Source organism: Mus musculus, chromosome 19, assembly GCF_000001635.26.
Source record: "Mus musculus strain C57BL/6J chromosome 19, GRCm38.p6 C57BL/6J".
Lineage (NCBI taxonomy): Eukaryota > Metazoa > Chordata > Mammalia > Rodentia > Muridae > Mus > Mus musculus.
In genome coordinates this window covers 58,439,540-58,460,098 of record NC_000085.6, presented here as the reverse complement: position 1 = coordinate 58,460,098, position 20,559 = coordinate 58,439,540, and the positions used below count along the sequence as shown (strand labels likewise).

At 47.3% G+C, this 20,559-nt stretch overlaps 1 protein-coding gene and 1 long non-coding RNA gene across 9 annotated transcripts in view; one reads left to right on the top strand and one right to left on the bottom strand.

The window, feature by feature from the left end:
- Positions 1–506: 506 nt before the first annotated feature.
- On the bottom strand, positions 507–3,950 carry Gm41876. Its single transcript, XR_877966.1, has 3 exons — positions 3,888–3,950; positions 1,572–1,738; positions 507–911 (listed from the first exon to the last, which is right to left on the bottom strand). It is a non-coding gene; the product is annotated as a predicted gene, 41876 (long non-coding RNA).
- A 202-nt stretch (positions 3,951–4,152) lies between these two features.
- The window catches only part of Gfra1 (glial cell line derived neurotrophic factor family receptor alpha 1), a 220,366-nt gene continuing 203,959 nt past the window's right edge, over positions 4,153–20,559 (top strand). For 3 of the 8 annotated variants that reach the window (NR_104342.1, NM_001285457.2, NM_010279.3), the window contains exons 1-4: positions 4,701–4,901; positions 5,505–5,790; positions 6,642–6,935; positions 8,047–8,130. Coding sequence is in view for 7 of the 8 variants with exons in the window: in NM_001285457.2 (NP_001272386.1) it covers positions 5,751–5,790; positions 6,642–6,935; positions 8,047–8,130 (418 nt within the window). In the remaining variant the exon portion in view is untranslated. The other 5 variants (XM_030250753.1, XM_006526681.1, XM_006526682.1 and 2 more) reach the window with 4 other exon arrangements.

The window sequence follows — 20,559 nt, the reverse complement described above, 5'->3', positions numbered from 1 at the left end:
GCCTATAAGAAACTTCCATTTGCAAATAATGTTCAAAAGATACATCTTCGTCTATTCCTCCTGGAAAGGGCTCTGTGCTCTGAGAGCAACTGTCTCTTCCTGGACCACAAAAGGCCAAGGGTCAAAGTGCAGTTTAGGAGGTGAGAGTTTTGTCGGCGCGGCGAGCCTTCGCCAGCTTTCCGGTTTAGATGGTCAGCATTCATTTTTATCGGTTTCCCCAAAAGACGGCGAGAGGGCTTGCAATTGTGTTCATGGGGTTGTTTCTTTAAAAATAATTCTGAGCCAATTTGGCTTTTAAAATTTTGCCTCTGAAGACGAAGGCAGGCTCCAGGGTGGTTGTGATCTGGCCCTTTTCCCAGAGAGAGGTACATTTCTAGATGGTTTCAGAACATCAGGTGGGACTGTGTTACTCTGCTTCTGGCTTTATGCCTTAAAATATGACCTAAGGCAAGCTATCATTTCCCAGAAATGAAATATGTCATATTTTACTATTAAAGTGAGGCAGAAAAAGAGCATTCTATTATAATAATGGTTTTTGTTTAAAAAAATTTAAATGTCAAATCCCCAAAGGAATAATACATATCTGATACTATTATTGGAACTGTAATACCAGTAATCATACGAGGTACTTACATTTAGTATTGTTCATACAGTAAAGGGATTTTCATATAAATCTTTCTGTAAAATTATGGTGTCAGAGGAAAATGAGGACCAGCACTACGCATTATTCATGCAATCAATACGCATTCTTTGGGATTGAGTGTGTGTCAGTCATAAGTCTAAATGCTGGGGATGCAGACCTAAGTTCTAGAACATTCCCTTGCCTTCAACGAGCTCACAGTCCAGTCAAGGAGGCAGATAGAGTGCCTGAAACAACGGTCACCACAGATGTAGCAGAGCTTCTGATGGGGCTGTGGAAGGAACACACGGAATGGTTAGCTCATGCAAGGAGTCTTTGCTATGACTAAGTGATCTACTCAGCTAAGCTGGACCTCAAGGTATTAAGATGTAGGATTTCATGGGCAAATGGAAGAGAACAGTCAAGAAAAATCAGAGTAACATGGAAGGAACAGATAAATACATTCAGTGAGGGGTTTTATGTAGTTATTGAGGTAAGCCTGTCAACTGGCTAATGTCAAGTGATGATGTAGTTTGAATGACTTTTGAGCAGTACAACTTTAGGGAAAGAATATGCTTTACGTTATATTCCACGGGACAAAGGCAAAGAGAGTAAGACACAAAATGTCACATGAGATAAAACTGTCACTTTCATCGTGACTCATCTGTTAACTTATGGAAATACGCTCACATCAAGAGATACAAGAAGATTGCTCACTTCACATGCTCACGGGTGGATTGAACCTAATTTTGTAGCATTAAAACCAATTTTCCACTGAGGATTACACGAACCTTTATAATGATTAATATTTGATATTTCAATGTCACCTTTCGTCCTGAGACACATCCGTGCTCATGGGAAAGACAAGCTCTGAGGATGCAGAATTAATAGAACATGTCACACTTTCTATTTTCCATATTCCTAAGGCTTTCTGGCTGTGCATTTCTCTCACCTTTATGGTAGCAGACCGTGAGGCAATGGTTTTCCTTATGGGGTCCTGCCTTGAGAAGTCATAAGCTAGAGTATGAACTACATCTTTTTGTTTACAGCTCTTCTCACAGGATGAAATTTGACATGGCCGTTTCTCTTCTCCTTTGCTTTACTACCACTGATCACATCCTGTGTACAGAGCAGACGTTCAATGGGCTGTGTCATTGTAGAGTTCTTCTCCTTCCACGGAAGGAAAACAAAACACCACCATCACCATCAACATCATCACCATCACCACCATCATCATCACCACCTCCACCATCACCACACTCAACCACCAATCACCACCATCATCACCTCCCTCACATTCCATCACCTTCACCACCCCCAATGGCCCCACAATCCCCATTGTGCCATTGCTTAATAAAGCACTCACTGGATGCCTACAATGATCTGTTATTCTATATAGAAACTGTGCCTATTAATTTAACAGCAACATTAGAGGGTAGGGCTGTCCTCTTGATCTTTCTGTGATTATGGAAGAGTTTTGTAAGCCTTATCAGATATGGTAACCATGGTCATGTATAGTCATTGGTTGGTGCCACTGAGAACTAACCACACTTACCTGGTACTTAATTTTAATTAAATTCATGGCAGTGACACTGAGGCTGGTAGTTTTGGTGTTGGTCAACACAGTTGTAGCAAACAGTGGGCATTTATTATTATTGTCCTTATTATTAATTATTTTAAACAAAGATGGGGGCATGGCTCAAGACTTAAGACTATTTACTGCTCTTGTAGAAGACCTGAGTCTGGTTCCCAGCACCCATGTTGAGCCTGAAAACAACCTGTCACTTTCTAGCTCCAGGGGATTTGATGTTCTCTCTGACCTTCATGGACTGGGACACACACAAAAATAAAAATAAAATTAATAACCCCTCAAAACCAAACCAAACCCCAAAGGTCTAATTTCACCATATCTATATTTATTATATATTATGTAAATATTTATATATTTATCATATATTGAAGGCTAGAGTGAAGAAGGGGTATGTAATATTCTTGAAGCCATAACTATTTTCGAAAGAGTCCTTTATTCCACATTTAGAGAACTTTAGACCAGTCTTTCCTTTTCTGTTAAAAGTAGATTTTAACTAACTCCCTAGGATTAAGTAGAATAACCAAGTGTTTTCCCAACAAAAAAATATTTGGAATAGACTTAGCTAGTGTCTTAAATGAAACTTAACTATTCTTCAACCACCCAAAGTGGTCCCCAAAGAAAAGCACTGAATTGACAGAGAAAAATATTCCCACTCACTTATGAAATAGGACAACGGAGGGGGGTTTTATGTTTTCAGCATCAATGGGAGTCTTCAGCTAAGTCTTCTCATTAACATCCACTTCCTGGAGATTTTTGCCTTGGTGTGAAAATATGGAAATCTGCTTCTGTACGCAGAGACACTGATTGGAAGACTCAATTCCATCTCCCACAGTAGTTCCACCCTGTAGACTTCTGACTATCGCTAGAGAAAGAACTTAAGTAGCCCTTGGATCGAACCATCTGTCGCAAAAAAAATGTGACATATGCTTTCTTTGTTTACTCAACGACGGAGTGTAAACTGATACACTGAACTGGAAATCTGTGTAAGTCTGGTGTGATTGAATGTGACACCGGGGGAGGGGTTCCTGGCGAAGGCTTCAGACACTTCATACCTGCCCCTGAGGAACACGTGCAAGGCAAAGGAGGAGCTAGCACTGGCGGGATGTCCCCTGGGTTCAGGTTGCTCACAGAGGCACAGACTCTTTGAGGACTCCAAACAATGCTACAGCCGCCACAGCTGAAGGGCACGCCTGGCTGATGTGTACTTGAATGGAGGGCTACCCATCCCTCCTCCTCTTCTCCCGGCCCTTACGCCTTAAACTAAAGCCTTTGCCCTTTTCAATTAACACTCTGGATCAAAAAAAGAGCGTCTCTTTTTTTGTTCTCCTTGGCGGCCCATTGTCTGTGGTGATGGGTTTGCAGATTTGACAGCTGGGCTCATAGATTCGATTCAAACTCTGTTTTCCTGAGAGATGATGAACTTGGACATAGAAAAGATCTCTGACACAAGCCCCAAGCAGCGAGCTGGTCGGTCAAACACTACTACGGACATACTCTAGACAGATCTCTGGACCCCTAAAGGACAGCGGGTGTCACGGAGAGCGGGGTTCAGCAGCATCGCTGGAGCGATCCTTGAAGTTGGGGTGAAGGGCTGTGGATGTGTTCTGTTTATAAAATGTTTTTGAAAAAAAATTTACTCTTGAAACAGTAAAGATGGAAATCATCTTATAAAATTACCTAAAGCTGGGTCTGATCAGACTTCAGTGCAGTGGGCTGGGGTGGACTTTGCTTTGTCTCGCTGTCATACCAGGAGGAGAGAGGTGCATGAGCTCGCACAAGCATTTTATCAATGGGTGGGTGCATCCCGGATCGCCGCTCAGGGCTTAGGTCTGAGTGAGTCTGAATCTTGCCAAGTCTTGAGTCACAGCCGCGAATGACGTGGAGAAAAAAAAACAACTTTGTGTTCAAAAGGGTCTGGATGGGTTGCTGTGTTGCACTAAAGAAAGAGCCCTTGTGCACTGAAGGGGGTGGGGGTGCGCAGTCTCCGCGACGGCGGCGGCGTAGCGCTGCGGGTCCTGAGCCTGCTTGCCTGTTGGCCTTGGGTCCCACCGCCAGCCAGCCTGTAAGTCTGCTGTGGCGGACGGAGGAACTGCGCTTCACAGAAGAGCCGGCCCTGCGCTGCCCGGAGGCAGGAGCAGAAGCAGCCTGAGGGGCCTTTAGCCAAAACCAATCTGGGCATGCTATCCTCCCACCGCTTCCAATAACCGCTGACATCCCTACCGGGCATCGAGCCGGGGCGGGGAGGTCTGCTCGGAAATCGTCCTGGCCAACTCTGTCCTCCGAGCTGTAGCAGATTGTGGCATCGTTTTTTTACCTAGCACAGAGAAAGTGAGGCCGGAAAGAGAAAGAGGAGGCGGGGACACCCCAAAGAATAAATAAACAAACACTGGCTACTCGCTGCAGCTGGACACCGGTCAATTGGGTTCAGGTTCGTGGCATTTAGAGTTTTCTCATTCCACTTGAGAACCCATCGCCACCTCCCCTCCAGCCATCCCTTTCCATTTTGCTGGCGTCCTCCAACTTTGGGGCCAGGGGGGCGCTAGTGGTGCGGGGCTGCACCTGCTGGGGTGTGCAGATGCTGTGGACTAGCTCGCTCTCACGGGGCAGTGGTGTGGATGCACAGGAGTTCGGGCGCTAGGCAAGTGCGTGTGAAGCACTGAAGTCTAGGAAGGAGCCCAGGATGAGCGGCAGGTAGGAGTAGGGGCGGAGAAGCCAGGTTTCAGTACCAGGCGGGATGCGGGATGTCAGTTTCCTCTTGCCGGACTGCCTGGGAAGAGAGGCTCGTCCAGGGGAGGGGATGACGGTGACTGGGGTAGCGATCGGTGGCCGGGGACAGAAGAGCTAGAACGCTAGTGATCGAGCCAGCAAGTGAGTGGTCGGGCGAGAGCCAGGGAGGGCGGCCAACTTCCCGGAGCCGGAGCAGGGTCTTGGTCCAGCGGGGTTGGCTAAGAAGCCTTCGCCACCGAGGCTCCGACTCCGGGCAGCGCCAGCTAGCTTCCGGCGCTTGCTCTGAAAGTAATGGTTATTTATTTGCTTGCGTTCAGCCTCTTGGGTTGTGCGCGATATCCTCCAGCTTTGAACGTTGGGAGCCCTAGCGGACCTTACCAGCTCCAGAACCCGGGTTCCGGAGCTTCCTCGTGCCCGTAATAGATGAATTCGCACCTCCTGCTCTCGGACCCGAGTGGGGGTAGCGTTGAGAAGTCCCCCGAGGCGGGAGCGGGGGAGGGGAGAGGGGCGGGAGCTGGAGGCTTCAGCACTCTGGGCTCTCATTTCAAAGCGCGCTCTTCCTTCCAGGTTGGGTCGGAACTGAACCCCTAAAAGCGGGTCCGCCTCCCGCCCTCGCGCCCGCTCGGAGCTGAGTCCCTGGCGGCGGTGGGCGGCAGAGCAACGGGGAGTCTGCTCTCACCCTGGATGGAGCTTAACTTTGAGTGGCCAGAGGAGCGCAGTCGCCCGGGGATCTCTGCACGCTGAGCTCTCTCCGCGAGATCCGGTGGCGGCTTTGGATTTTGGGGGGGCGGGGACCAGCTGCGCGGCGGCACCATGTTCCTAGCCACTCTGTACTTCGTGCTGCCACTCCTGGGTAAGTCGAGACCGCTGCTGGCTTTCTCATCCAGAGTCTTTCATTGGGGGGTCCCTTGCGGCAGCCACTCCAGAATTGCGGGTGGGTGCCTTGAGTGTGGGTGGAAGAAGTTTCGCTAGGGGGTGAAGAGGTTCAAGAATCTCTGGGATTGGGAAGCAGTGCTGGCGCGTCTTTGAGCGGTTGATTTTATTTTGCCGTGTTTAAAGGGGGTGAGAAACAAAACAAAACAAAAACTAATAACCCAGCCTGGTGGAAAATTGAGGGGTCGTAGGCTTCCATCCCAGGGCGTTACTCCCCTTTGGAAGTCGGAGCTCCCTGAGACGCTCCGGCAGGTGGAGTGTGGTCAAATACCGCTGGGGTCGGAAGAGAGCAAACTTGGAATGGAAAACTTTTAAGGGAAAAACGTCTCTGCGCACCCGCGGGGCAGACTGTGGCACTCGTCTGCCTTTCGTTCAGAGCGCTAAGGGTGCCAAGCACCCAGCCTCGCTGTTCAGCTCAGTGCCCTTTTGCCCGCTGCTGGCCAGGAGACACTGCAGCCTCGGGTGCCTGGGGAGGCGGGGCAGCCAGCGGGTCAGGAGTGCTTGCTTCTGCTTTGGGACGCTGGGGCTGCGCGGGATCCCCGGCAAATCCCGCTAAGGCAGCCAGTGGAACCTTCCTTGTTGAGCCGGGGAGGGGCGTGATGGCAGTATTCCCGGGGTGAGAAAATTCCAGAAGAGGGGTGGACCAGCTTCCTACCTAATCTGCCCCTTCAGAATGATGGTGGAGGTCTATCATGCCCTGCCCTCCCGGGACCTGGAATCAGGGTACCCACTAGTCTGCTGCGTTCAAACGTTCTTCTGTTCACCCTGTAGATTTGCTGATGTCGGCCGAGGTGAGTGGTGGGGACCGCCTGGACTGTGTGAAAGCCAGTGATCAGTGCCTGAAGGAACAGAGCTGCAGCACCAAGTACCGCACACTGAGGCAGTGCGTGGCGGGCAAGGAAACCAACTTCAGCCTGACATCCGGCCTCGAGGCCAAGGATGAGTGCCGCAGCGCTATGGAGGCCTTGAAGCAGAAGTCTCTCTACAACTGCCGCTGCAAGCGGGGCATGAAGAAAGAGAAGAATTGTCTGCGTATCTACTGGAGCATGTACCAGAGCCTGCAGGGTATGCACTACTGCCCCCACCAGCGTGCCGGGCTTCCTCTCAGAAGGCCAGAGGCAACCTCAGTCCAGTCCGGTACTGGGGCTAAGCTGGCTGATCTCATCCTCTGCTCACTTCTCCCAGCTGCGGAATGAGGACCTTTCATTGGCCTCTAGGGACAGAGGCAGCTGGTGTTTTCTGCTGCAGCTGAGCAGTATTGTTGGAGCTGGTTGTTGGAAAATCCATGAGGGGGTGGGGGCACCCCTGGGACCCCACTGACCTTCCTGAAACCTAGTTAGAACATCAGAGTGGGGACTCCTTAGAACCCACCTTTCAGCCGCCCACCCGAGGCTTTCACTGCGTGTAGAGAGTAGTAGTCCCACTGGCGTGTCCTCTTTTCTTTTCTTATGACATGGGATGAAGAAGTATTACAGAGCCAGTGAACTCTGCTCTCTATTCATCCCCCCACCACACCAGTTCAAAGATACATGGGTGGAAAACCATTTGTCATTTTAGATTAGCTGGGTTTTGAACCAGCTGCTGAGGTTCAACCACAGTTATGCACATGAGTAGCAGTCACAACTGCCCATTCCAGTGGGATTTAAGGGGAGTCTGCAAGTGGACCTCCGAAGTGTCCCATACATTCATTCTTCACTGAGACTCACTAACATTTATAATACAGAAGCTTGGACTATCAGCTGCCGCTTCTAAAAAATCTTAGGAATAGCCAGAATTCTGCTTGCAGGCCACATGCTTTGGTTTGGGGAGCTAACAGAACTAGGGCCGCTCCTGGGTCACCTTTCTTCCATTGGTTCCTGGAGACAAGCAAAGTGTGTGACGTCACTGGCTGTTTCCTCTCAGATTTCAGTTCCTTTGCAAAGAGTGGGAGAGTTTTCTGGCAAGCTCGGGGTGCTTCTCCAATATTTTACAAGGTGCTCTGGGAAGAGCGAGGACGACAAAGGCAGAGGAATGAGAAGGAAATATATCCCTAAGCTCTCATGTGAAATCTTTGAGGATTTCAGCATCTCCTTGGTACACAGTTATAACACAATTAGGGGTTCCGGATGGGCAGTGAAACCCTGTTTGAAATATGCCTGTTTTCCAGAGCTGAGCCCAATCTTCCTGTCATTTCTAGGAAATGACCTACTGGAAGATTCCCCATATGAGCCGGTTAACAGCAGGCTGTCAGATATATTCCGGGCAGTCCCGTTCATATCAGGTAAGCTGATTTATACTTCCACTACGGTTCCTTTATCGGCCCGATTCTGCTGGCTTGCCCTTTGGCGAGCTTCCTCATACTGTACAGGTTGAGGGAGGTTTCTGGGAAATCGGAAGTGAGGTGTTGATAGTGAAGAAGTGGACCATGTAGCCATGGATGTCTGAGTGGAGAGTAGTTCTCAATGAAGTAATGTGCTGTGGTGGTTTGGAAGTGCCTGGAGGGAGGTGACTGCATTGACTTAAAAAAAAAAAAACAATGAAATATGATTGGCTAGCTCTAGGCAAAGGGAACAATGCTGTCTGTAGGTGGCAATCATATTCCTGTGGCTGAACCTTACACAGTGTCTCAGTGGAGTGGAATCTGCTGTCAGGATGCCACTGTCCTCAAGGAGCAGAGGAGATAACCTTAATCTGTAGAGGGATTGTGGGTAGACCAACTTGTCGTGGATTTAACAGCTGACATTGATTTGAAACGTAGCACCAGCTCACGTTTGTTCTTGCTCCGATTTGTCCCGAGCAAGTGTGAGCTCATTTGAGAGGAAACAGTCCTGAACCAGTGGCCCTGCGACATGGAGTCTTGCCCTCAGCTTGTTTGGGCTTTTCTTCCATTTCTGCATTCAGTTTGGAAATGAACAGAAGTTTTAAGCATTAAGTTATTTTCTCATAGCTTTTGCACTAGACAGCCCGCATGTAAGAGGCAAGGCGGTGATTTCTCTTAATGAAATACAGATTCCAGACTGATGCTGTCTTTACTTATTTACAGTTAAGACATTTTCTCAAGTGCACCTCACCCCCACAAACTGCACATGTCTTGGTGGTTAAACACAATGGTAGTGTTGGATTTGGTTCTGAAGAGATGATGGTATGCTGATGAGAGGGTTCTGGTATTTTACATGCCTTAGGCTTTTATGCAGAAATGCACAGGAGCGAGGGAGCATTGCACATTCTGATAGTCTATGAATGTGTTGGATATGCCCTCATTGGCCAGATATCCATCGGACACCTACTGTGTTCTCACTGTCGTGGTTTTGGCTGCCAGCCAGCTATAATCCTGGTCCTCATGAATCTTAGAGGCAGCTGCTGACATTTACTGAGTCCTTAGTCTATGCCAGGCATTGTGTCGGGAGTTCTTAGCACTGTCTCACACTCTGTATGGAGGGGGCAGATTGAGGCCTGGGGATGATGGGAAACTAGCTTGTGATCACAGGGGTCATAGACGCAGAGGTCAAAGCTGGATTTGTTTGATTGTAAGGTGTTTATGGTTGTTCATCTACATGATGTTGGCACAGACTGACATCGAGGGAGTTAGAATCTCAGGTCACATCTAAACCTATTGAATCAGAACCTGTGTTTTAGCAAAATCTACCTGGATGGGTCCTTCATAAATATATGAAGTTTGAGATGCATTTCTATATATGACTTTTTTCTTTAATGGATCTCTCTCTCTTTCTCTCTCTGCCCCATCCCTCAATGTGTGTGTGGCTGTCTCTGTGTGTATATGAGAGCGAGAGAGCGAGAGGGGGGGGGGTTGATTGAGATTGAGATTGGAGTTAGACATGCGGCAATAAGTTAGCATCTGAGACCTTCATATTCTCCTGAGTTTTCTGGTAAATTTTACTCTAAATCTTGACTGCTTTTCCCTGCCTTGCAAGGACAGAGTCTTGAGCAGTGAGAGAGAGAGAGAGAGAGAGAGAGAGAGAGAGAGAGGGAGAGAGGAGCAGTGTGCTTTCAAAGAAGGATTGGATTGGTGGACAGGCTAGGAAGGGATGTAACTGATGAGGTACTGGGAGCCTGACCTCTGACCTTCTTCATGCTTCTTACCTGCCATGAGAGCATCATGTCTCACTGAGGACTGGAGGATGTGTCCCACCCCCATAAATAAGGGCTTTTTTGATTTAATTTCAGAATTACAGTGAGCTAAGTATGGGGCTTTGCACAGACTCTTCGTCCCTTGCTATGTCATTCAGCTCTTCTTAGTATAATGAGGCAGTTGGAGTAAATGACCTCCAGTCTGTGGGTGTGAAGGAAAACTGGGGTCACCCCCGTTCCTCCCCTGTACCCCGGTGCTCCTGTAACACTTTTAAATAGCAGGGCTATTTCTGGGATGCTACTGACTTGTCTTACAGACCAAGTTTCTCTTTACTCATTTATTGAACAAATAGATCCAGGCAGGTCTACTTTCACAGCAGACAGGATCCTAAGTGTGTGGGACCCATCCATTTGAGTATGTGAAAGTCATAATTAAGCAGAGGCAGGAAGGCCTCGTTTAGAGCGTCAGTTGGGTATCTCAAGGGCATTAGGTCCTAGGCCCGGCGAGCCCTGACCTTTGACAGTGTTTATGTTTCCTTAAGTGGATATGGTAAAGCCAAATGGAGCCTTGAGGGTTTTGAAGTCATTGAGTTTGGCACGGTAGTCAGTCCAGCCTCTGTCAGATGGAGTCTGAAGCAGATGATAGATGTCCCTTTTCACTCTTAGATTCATGGTTTCTAGAGTATCTGTTCCGTGTTAGGCACAGCTCTGAGGACACCAGCACAGACTCCTACATATGGAGTAACCACCCAGGATCCCGTGTTTGGATGACCATGCCAGGTATGACGTGAAGTCAAGTGTGAACAGAACCTTCCCACTGACATGATTGAAAGTCTAGCCGAGAAGATGGCTCAGTGATAGCTGTGTGAACACGAAGATTTGAGTTTGGGTCCCCAGCACCTACACAAAAGCTGGGCAGAGTGATGGACGGCTAGAACCTCTGCATTGAGGATTATAGACAGCTGAAGCAGGCAGATGCTAGGGACTCTGTGATTTCCCCTAAAGGTCATGTTTGTTTCCGTTTTCTTTGGAGTCTTAAAACGCAAAGCTGTCTTGGTAACTGGATAAAAGGCCTTATGGGGGAATTACTACATGTGGCCTGGCAGGAACAAGGAAAAGAACAACAATAAAGGCCGGGCATGGTGGCTCACGCCTTTAATCCCAGTGCTCGGGAGGCCGGGGCAGGCGGATTTCTGAGTTCGAGGCCAGCCTGGTCTACAGAGTGAGTTCCAGGACAGCCAGGGCTACACAGAGAAACCCTGTTTCGAAAAACAAAACAAAACAAGAACAACAATAAAATATAATCCAAAACGTTTTTCTCTCCTGGAGCCCGACTGTGGAAAGGAAATGAAGCCGCCGAATGGGGCCAGTATTTCCGTGGATAGTCGGCATGCCTACACTTGTGTTTGTCCTCTAAGCCGCGCAAAGAGGGATGTGAGGAGCTATGTTCACAGTCAGTGTGGTTTCTAAGAGTCTGGGGCCTGAATAACACAAGGGAGAAATGAGCCAATGAGAGAGAAGGTTGGTGAAAGAGGGCGGGGCATGAGATGAGGCAGGGAATGAAGAATCTCCTGGGAGCCCAGCCACTAGACTATAGCGTATATTCTCTTCTCTAGGTCACAGGCCCTCTACCTGTTAACCATGGGCCTGAAGGGAGGGTGAACCTGCTGGAATGTTTTTTTCTTTGACTCTCCAGAAAAGAAGAACAATGTAGGGAGACCATTTGAAAGTGCAAGTGCAGTCGGAGCCAAGAGAAGCAGGTGAGGGTGTGAAGGATGAGCTATGATCCTCTTGGGCAGGAAGCAGAAGAGAAGCTGTAAGGATTTAAGTATTGATTGTGAGCTTGCATTTTAGGGAGAGTCAGGAGTTGCCAGGATTTCCGGACATAGATTCAAAGTGGATAGTGAGTGAGGTGTAAGAAAGCATGTCAGAGCTGAGACCTCCCGCGACGACTTGGTAAGAGATGACAACCCAGACTGAATCTCTCTCACCTCTTCCCTATGACCTGTGGGTGTCAGAGACATTTCCAGACATGCCACAACTATAACTTTGGTGCCTGAGTAATTGGGAATGGTTTAATCCAGGAATAAGATGTGCCCAGACTTTGAGTCTCGATTTCTAGATAAGGATTCGCATCATTAGCTCTGCTTGCCATTTCTAATATTATGTGCCGTCATCTTTATGTCACTAACTTAAAAAAAAACAAAAAATAAAAAACCTTCATTAAAAACTTTGCCCATTGGAGAAGAGCCTTAGGTCTAGGATGCTATCCATGGATCACCAGAGAGTCTCAGCACCGCTTTGCTATTCTTGTTGTAGGCTTGGGGGGAGGGTGGGGGTGGGGTGGAGCAGGGGTGGGGAACTGTGCCAGGCGTCCTATCCCATTTACTCAGTTCTTGATTTACTTTGAAAACGTATTTTAAGAATTCTATATGTCTCTGTGTGTATGGACACATACATATGGGTGCCTGGGGAGGCCAGAAGAGGACGTTGGCATTCTGGCAGTCAGAGTTACAGGAATTGTGAACCACCCGGTGTGGGTGCTGTAAGAGCAGTTCACACTCTTGCTCCAATGCATTTCTCCTCCCCCCTTGCCCAGTTCTTGAGAACAATCTCTAATGGTGCTGATGGTATGTTTCAGAGCCCCAGTATGGCTTTTGTTATTCTCTTCATTGGTCAGAACTGCCGATTGTGATCTGGGCCCATAGGGGGGCCCCTTGTAGCCTAATCTTTCAACTCTCCTGGAAGCCCTGTGCTCTCTTTTCATTCAAGATCCCTCAGTCAGACCCTTCCTTGTGTTTTTCCTTCTGTGTTCGCCCTCCTGGGCCTTTGGCCAAGGCCTTTTTGCTTCAGAGGCGTCTAATAGTTCTTGAAGGCTGCAATCAAATTTCATCTCTGAAGGTCTCGCTGGAATCCCCCAGACCAGCCCCGCACTTAGAACTCCTCCTGTTTCCTGTGCTTTTATGTTTATGGTAGCTGTTAATCATGGCACATTGGGAGAACTACTTATGTGTCTGTCTTTCCCACTGGAAGTCAGTGACTGCTTGTTATGTTCTGTGTCAACTCAGCATCCAGCATCCTTTTTGGTCCAGAGCAGACATTCTATGACCACAGGTGGCTGATTGTCAAGGCAGTGTTCTCGGAGATCTAGGCCAGCCCTCCACTTTTACATACGGTCTTGCCTAGTGGGTAAGAGATTTGACCAGGACCACACTGCTTGAGATTTGCCAGGGCACTGCTGTGCTGAAGGATAGGTAGCCTCTTTTTGCTGCATGCGTTGGACATGCCTCATCTATTCTGGACATGTGGATGATTCAGAGCCTCCTCTTCTCCAGCCTTGTCTAGGCTCTAAAGCAATCTTTCCAACCAAATGGGGCCATCTAGGCCATCTAGTATCTATCCGTTACCTTGAACCTAACATGCTCAAAATGGGTTCTATCATCTCTTCCCCTTTTCTCCCTGTACCCTCTCTTCCTGAGGCTCTTGTCTTACACAGCCTGTTACTGGATATCCAATGTGGGACAAACTGCAGGTCCTCTCCAGCCCCCTGCCATCTCCTCTCCAGGGCCTGAGGAGCCAGGAGATGCCAGTTCTCTTGGCTTTGCTTCATTCCCTGAGTTTCCATCTTGTTGTTTGCTAGAACTTTGCTTTGGCCTTGACTCTCGTCAGCTTGGGTCTGGTATCTCCCAGGCTTCTTCCTGGTCAGGTACCCTGTTGACCTGGCAACATATACCTGTTTTTAGCCTTCCCAGCCTTGTCCTGATCTGTCTGTCTCCACCCACGCACTGTGTTGTAGACAGGGTACAGTGACTAGTCTTCTGTCAGTGTTCAGGGTAGCTTCACAGGGTCACCTTAGATAAAGGGAACACATGCTCTGTAGCATTCAGCTATGTAGGTGACTCCTAGCTCCACCCACAACATGGACACCTTGGTTATAAAATCAGGAAATGGTTGCATCTACTTTATAAGTTCTTGTGGGTTAATGATGCTTTTATGTATAAATTCTTTTTTTTTTCTTTTTCTTTTTTTTTTTGATTTTCTTCGAGACAAGGGTTTCTCTGTAGCCCTGGCTGTCCTGGAACTCACTTTGTAGACCAGGCTGGCCTTGAATTCAGAAATCTGCCTGCCTCTGCCTCCTGAGTGCTGGGATTAAAGGCGTGTGCCACTATGCCCGGTTTATGTATAAATTCTAACATGGTGCCTGAAATATCTTTGGCCCTCGATAAATCTTCCTCACTTTTAGCTCACTGTGTGTGTGTGGGGGGGTGGGGGTGGGGGTGGGGGCTTTTAGCTCCCATCTCTCTCCTGACTCTGAGACTGGGCCTCTCTTCCACACAACATATCCTCTAATCCAGACACTGGAGAAGGGACCAATCCTGAACCCTCAGCAACCCAGATGCTAAATCTGTGTCTATCTCGAAGGCTCTGGAGGACAGCCTTGCCTCTCAGTAGCCGGGCATGAGACTTGCTGGCCCTTTCTGAAGGGCTCTGCTCAGGCTCAAGTGCCTCCTGCTGCTCTTCCTTGGGATGCAGGCTCTTCGGAGTGTGAGCATGTGGCGATCACTCGGTCAACCGGAAGGGAGCTCTTCCTGTGCTTAAGGATCCTTGTGAGCAACTTCCCTTTCTCAGCATCATGACCCCCATCTCTCCCACCACTTGCTGTCAGTCTTTCTACAGCAGAATTACTGCATCCTTCCAAGAGTGTGTTTGAGATGGGGGGAGACTTGAGACAGGGGAAGACTTCCTCGTCCAAAGCCTCTGCTAAGGACACTCATGGTTCACTTTCACAGACTGCTACTTTTGGGTTTTATTCCCCCCCTCCCACTTTCCTGCCCCCAGGCAGCCTAATTTTATGGCATAACTGTGAGATTACAAACAGGCTCAAAAGGAAAAGACAACCAATCTAAGTAAATCTGTTAAGGGGGAGCCTTTTAGGGCCCTTGAACATGTAAGCAATTGTGTAAAAACACTGGCATGCGTTTTTTTTTTCTCTCTCTCAGTTTTTACTTCCTTGCTCATTACCTGCCTGGTGACTTGAGGAAACCATGTCTTTCTGTGCCACTGACCGTGTCCTGACAGCAACATCAAGTTATTTAGATTAAGTGTGAACCTCGATAAGTTTTATGAGTAACTCGTAGGACATGGTGGTCTCTGACTCTTCATGGCAGAGGTCTACACGCACCAGCAAAGACTGGGAAGATGGGGACAGCCACATGTTTTGAGTGTTCTAGGAGGTCCTGCTTAGAAAAGGGAGGATAAAATATCAGTGAGTGACAGGTAATTGCATGAGCTGAAGATTGTTACAAGGTGCAAAATTATTTATAGCCAATATGTCTGCCCTCGTTCTTTCTCTTTAGGCTCCTGAAGTATTTCTTTCTGTCATCTCTTCATCTTTTTTTTTTGGCTTGTTCTTTCCAAAGAACACCTCATACCTTTTTTATTGTTGTCTGAAACACAATTCTCCAGAGAAAGTACCAAGTGGAGCAGATATGTTCACAGAGTGCTGTGGTCCAGGGTTAGGAACCTGCTAGCCTAACTCCTCACGAGCTGGGGATTTGAGGCTAGCGTCTACCTTTCCTACTGGCCACGTGTGCCTTTAACAGTGTGAAGAAGGCAACAGACTAGGTTGTCCTGTAACAAAGCTCTGCTTTTTCTTGCGGAGTCCTTTCACTGAATGGTATACCTTTATGAGCCTTACTGTCTTCGTCTCTCACATTATCCTCATGCAAAAGAAACTGCTGATTGTGGTACAGGCACATGCATACTCACACATGCACAAATGCACACATGTATACCCTGTGTATACACCCCCATATATATATAGTATAATTATATAGTATAGTTATATGTATATATGTAGTATAATTGTATATAACCTATAAACTGTGATTTACTCTACCAGCTAAATGTATACAGAGAAGATAATGGAGAATAGAAGGGAAAGAAAGAGGAAACAAAGCCAGAAGTGAGTTTGGCAAAGCACAAGTTGTAGGACTATATTTAAATAAGCAAGCCAATCACAGGGATCGAGTTTGTTTGACTGGGATAAACAAAGATGCCCTGGGCATCTCTTGAAGGTCATTCTGGTCCAGCCCTCTTATTTTATTGATAAGAAAACTGAGAGTTCCATAAATTTATGGGACGGTGGAACATAAATTGTCAGGGACAATGATGACAAGCAGAATTAGGTGTGTGCTTGCTTTTAAATTGCTATTTGAAGCTCTCCAGATCGTGGCACTTTCCTGCCTCCCTTCAGTCGTCCTTGACCTGGTCGGGCCTCTCTTCCCTTCTGTCTCTCTTGAGTGCTACAGCCTGGGCTTGGCTAGGGTGGGGGACAGCTGACCACTGTTTCAGAACAAGGGTTAATTGATAGATCCCTTGCAGCAGGACCCAGTGGCTGCAGTGTTAATGTTCATCTTTTGTCCCTCTTCAGAGTTTCTGTGGGGGTGGGGGGAAGGATGAGAAGTTATTTGTTGTTTTACATTCTCTCGGTCCTCAGGTTAAAGAACAAAACAAAACAAAACAAAAACCTTAGTCTTTCATCTGTTTTTTTTTTTTTTTTTTTTTTTTTTTGGTAAAAGAAGCTAACCACTTCCTGTAATTTAGAGACTCAGCTAGCTGGGTCACTGATGGAAATGAATGGGTGATTTGCATAAGGGGCTAATTTATTATGTCCCGTGGGCATTTCTTTCATCTCTCCTTCCATTCTAATTAATGTTCTAAGGGGGGTCTATCACCATATCAGAAATTAGGGGTGAAAGCGGCCATTGTTAACCTTTCTCATGATTTCCCATCTTCTCTGATCTTTTAACCGTTTCTCTTCATGCCCAGGATTTCATTTAGGGCTGCATAGTCCTTGGGGAGGTTTCTAGAGGTGTGCTCTTTCATGATCTGATCTTGTGATAAAAGTCCAAATGGTACATACAGCACAGGAGAGCTTGCTTTCCCTCTGCAGAGGAACTAGAGATGCATAAAGCACAGAGCTCCAGGGATGGGCTGGCTTGCACACGAGCCCTCTGAAAAACTATAGAAATGTGCACGAGCTGTGTGTACCACACAGAGATTTGGGTACTCTTGTGTATCTGCACACTGACAGTAAGTGGGTGTGCAGTTCTGAACAGCCATCTCATCAGTCATTGTGCCTCAAAAAGGTCTTCCTTGACAAGTGCTCAGTTGGTCCTGGCTATGACAGAAGCAGAGGCAGCTGTGTGTGGCACAGCCGAGGAAAGGGACAAGAACAAGCAATTTCTTTGAAAATCAATTGTAATTTACTCTTGCTAAATTGGTGAAGGCCCGCCCTGTCCATGCATTAGCATAAGACAGACTTTTAATCATTCGGTCAACTGGCCTATTTTTGGTCAGTCCACGGTTCCATCTGGGACTCTTTCAGCCCATGTGTCCCCCATGTCTGTTCCCTTTTTAAAGGGGGGGGGTGAAAGGGAAGGGGTCTTTCACAGAGAAGTCACTGCTGTGTGTCTTTACTGAACAGCCCACTCCCAGCTCACTAAAGGTAGGTACTGTGCCATGTGATTTTTGAGGGGGAAATTTGAGCTCAGAGAGGTTGAGCAGTACTCTCAGGACCAAACAGCCTGTACCTGGATGAGCTTGCATTTTGTTCCCATGGCTCCATATAGCCCTCTTTCTGTTCTTCTGCAGGCGTGGGAAGTACGGATCTGGGTTCTTTATTCCAAAGGAGAAATTTAGCCCCCTTTTCCCTTCCTGTTCAATCCCCAGCTTCTCTTCCTGTCTTCTACGTTAAGACACCGTTTGACAAAGAGCGTTTAAAGTTGAAATATAAGCCACTATCTGTTATTTTAATATTTGGCCCTGCATTCTGATGGGTTCTTAATTGAGACCCGGAATCCAGAACACGCTCGCTATTAAAACCATTCCGGCGGAACTGCAGAAATATTAACCAAAGATGCAATTTCTGCGTTCTGTCCTTTTTCATTTCTGTGTGAGGCAGGAAGGTTTCTAAAGTGGAGCAGAATGCCTGGGGCCACTTTTTGTCATGTTGTCATATAAATAGCATTACACAGTGGTAAAGAAAGGAATACAGATTGAGTCCCACTTTAAGGTGACCTAATACGCTATTCATTTGTCTTCCAGCAAGCTGGCTGGGGCCCCTCCTTTCTACCCTCCTCCCCTTTACACCCCTCCCCTTTACGCCCTTCCCCCCTAAGCCCCTCCCCTTTACGCCCCAGCAAATCGCCCAGGAAGCACCTCCCCAGCTGTTGTTATTCCTTTTACCTACTTTTATGCACGTTGTCATTTCTCGAACACTTAATAATGTATGAAAATCAGTATTGATTGCACTGTTGGTAGGAAAAGACCAGCAGGTTTCTTAGAGCTCATGTTTATGAAACGGTTCATTGATCCTCATTCCTACGAGTTTCAAATAAACCCTTGATGAAGCAGATGCAGGAGATCATTAGATCCTGGGTTGGGGTGGGGTCCCCAGTGGAGCCCCGCCTTTGCAGATCATAGGAGTGGCATCTGAATGGGGAAATGATGGCAGAAACTTTGAGCATACTCCAACTAGAAGTGAGCGACCTCACCGTGGTCATTCAGAAGAAAGGGCAGTAAGTGTGAGAGGTGAGATGGAATGGAATGTTTAGGCATTTTACGGGCAACAGCTTGGGTAATCCTTGTTGAGTAGGAGGTAGGCGCGGCTTGGTGGATATGATCACTGTGACCTAAGTAAAGTCAACCAGAGTACATACACCTACGTTGTAGCCGGGGTCAGAAAGATGGCTCTGTGATTGAAGTGTTTGCTGCTCAAACATGCAGACCAAAGTTCACATCTTTGGAACCCAAGCCAAATTCAGATGGTGGACATACCAGTCTGTATACAGTTCCAGCCTTAGAAGGCTGAGACAGAGGATACCCCAGAGCAAGCTGGCTAGCAAGGCCAGCCACATTGGCGAGTACCAAGTTTGAATGAGAGACCCTGCCTTAGTGAATCAGGATGATACTTGACATCAGCCTCGGACCTTCACCTGCATGGTACCTGCATGCACACATGTGCACACTGCATACACACATGAATGTGAAGAAATAAAAATTAAGCTGTGGCAGAGCCAGCGTTCTTTTGTATGAAGTTAGCTCCAGGATTCACGTGGTAGCATCCATTGGGTGTATGTATACATACACCCGTGTATACATACACAGTGTTAGGTTATATACTGAACTTTCATAAGTTCAGTATAGAACCTGTGTGAAGGACTGGTAGATGGCTTTCACTGAGTGGCAAACATGTAGGTATTTAACATCTGTTATCTGTGCCCCACATATATGCGATAAATGTAATACATAATCAAATGTTACACACGTGTGTAGCTTGGCATGTGATACATATATATCACACACACACACATATAAAATGACACATGCTACAAATGTTTTATGGATCACATGCTGAGGTTATATGGAATATATCATGTTATATTTTATTTTAGAATTAGAATAATTGGTCAGTTGGGTGGGTATTTTTTTTTAAGTTTTTCAGGATGATAGAATTTTATTCTTGCCAAATTCATTCACAGATATTGCGGCTGAGGGAGTTTCGTGGCTCAGAGTTAGGTAGACCACTTCCCTTTCCCGCCTTCTCAGAGTTCTCTTTTACTGTTTTGTGGATAGATAGGAAGAAAACAGTGTACGGTGAGTGAGGAAAACCCCAGGAGGCTCAGTGTAGTACTGAGAAGGGAGTAATTGAATACCCAGAGGGTTGGAATTCCCTCACCTGGGGATGTCTTGACTAGCTTTGATGTCTTTTATTAATAAATCCCCTTCATACGTGTGTGTGATGCATTGTGGGTACCCCTGCTCGCCCTTTCCTATGCTCTCCCCCCTCCCTCCCCCCTTTTCTGTGTCCTCCTCCCTGCCACCCCCTTTTATCGTCCCTTCTTTCATATCTTTCGTATTTTGACTATTATAGAGTACTCGGTGGTATAGTGGTTAGCATAGCTGCCTACCATACTTATGACTTTGGGGTTGGTTTTGTATCCCCCAGAGTTTAACCAAGACTGTCTATATGACATGTCTACATGGGTTTGCAACTATCTATTACCGTCTGGTGGGCTCACCAGTGTGTACAAAATTGGCCACTGTGCCCCTCCCTCTCCCAGAATCTGTTAGTCTCCTATGTTTGTGGCAGGGCCCTATAGACCCCTCCCCATCCATAACTGATGGTTGGGTAGGCCAGACTTGTGGAGGCCCAGGGCCAGTTGACAAAGCTGCTGTGAGTTTGTGCCTTCCATGTATACTCTCTCCCTTGGAGACATCTGCTCTCAGGCATGGTCCTTGGTTCTCAGGCCAGTGCCATTCTGCATGACAGAGATGGTGCTAGCAATCTTCTCTGCAGACCTCTGTCCCCCCAGAGGAGTGGGGTATCATGTATGGGATTTCTTGTTCTTTTCTAGTCAACGTTTTTCTTGCTCTGGCATCTGTGGCATGCCTCCCTTGGCTGTGTCCTGGGTCATTCTTCACTGAATTCAGGACACTTTGCAAGAATGCTGAGTAAGAACCCAAGGTTCTCCATGCAGGAATTTGGCCTGATGGTACAGGATACCCACTGTGACCCCAGGGGCCATGCCATTGCTTTAATGACCTCCTGGGGTCA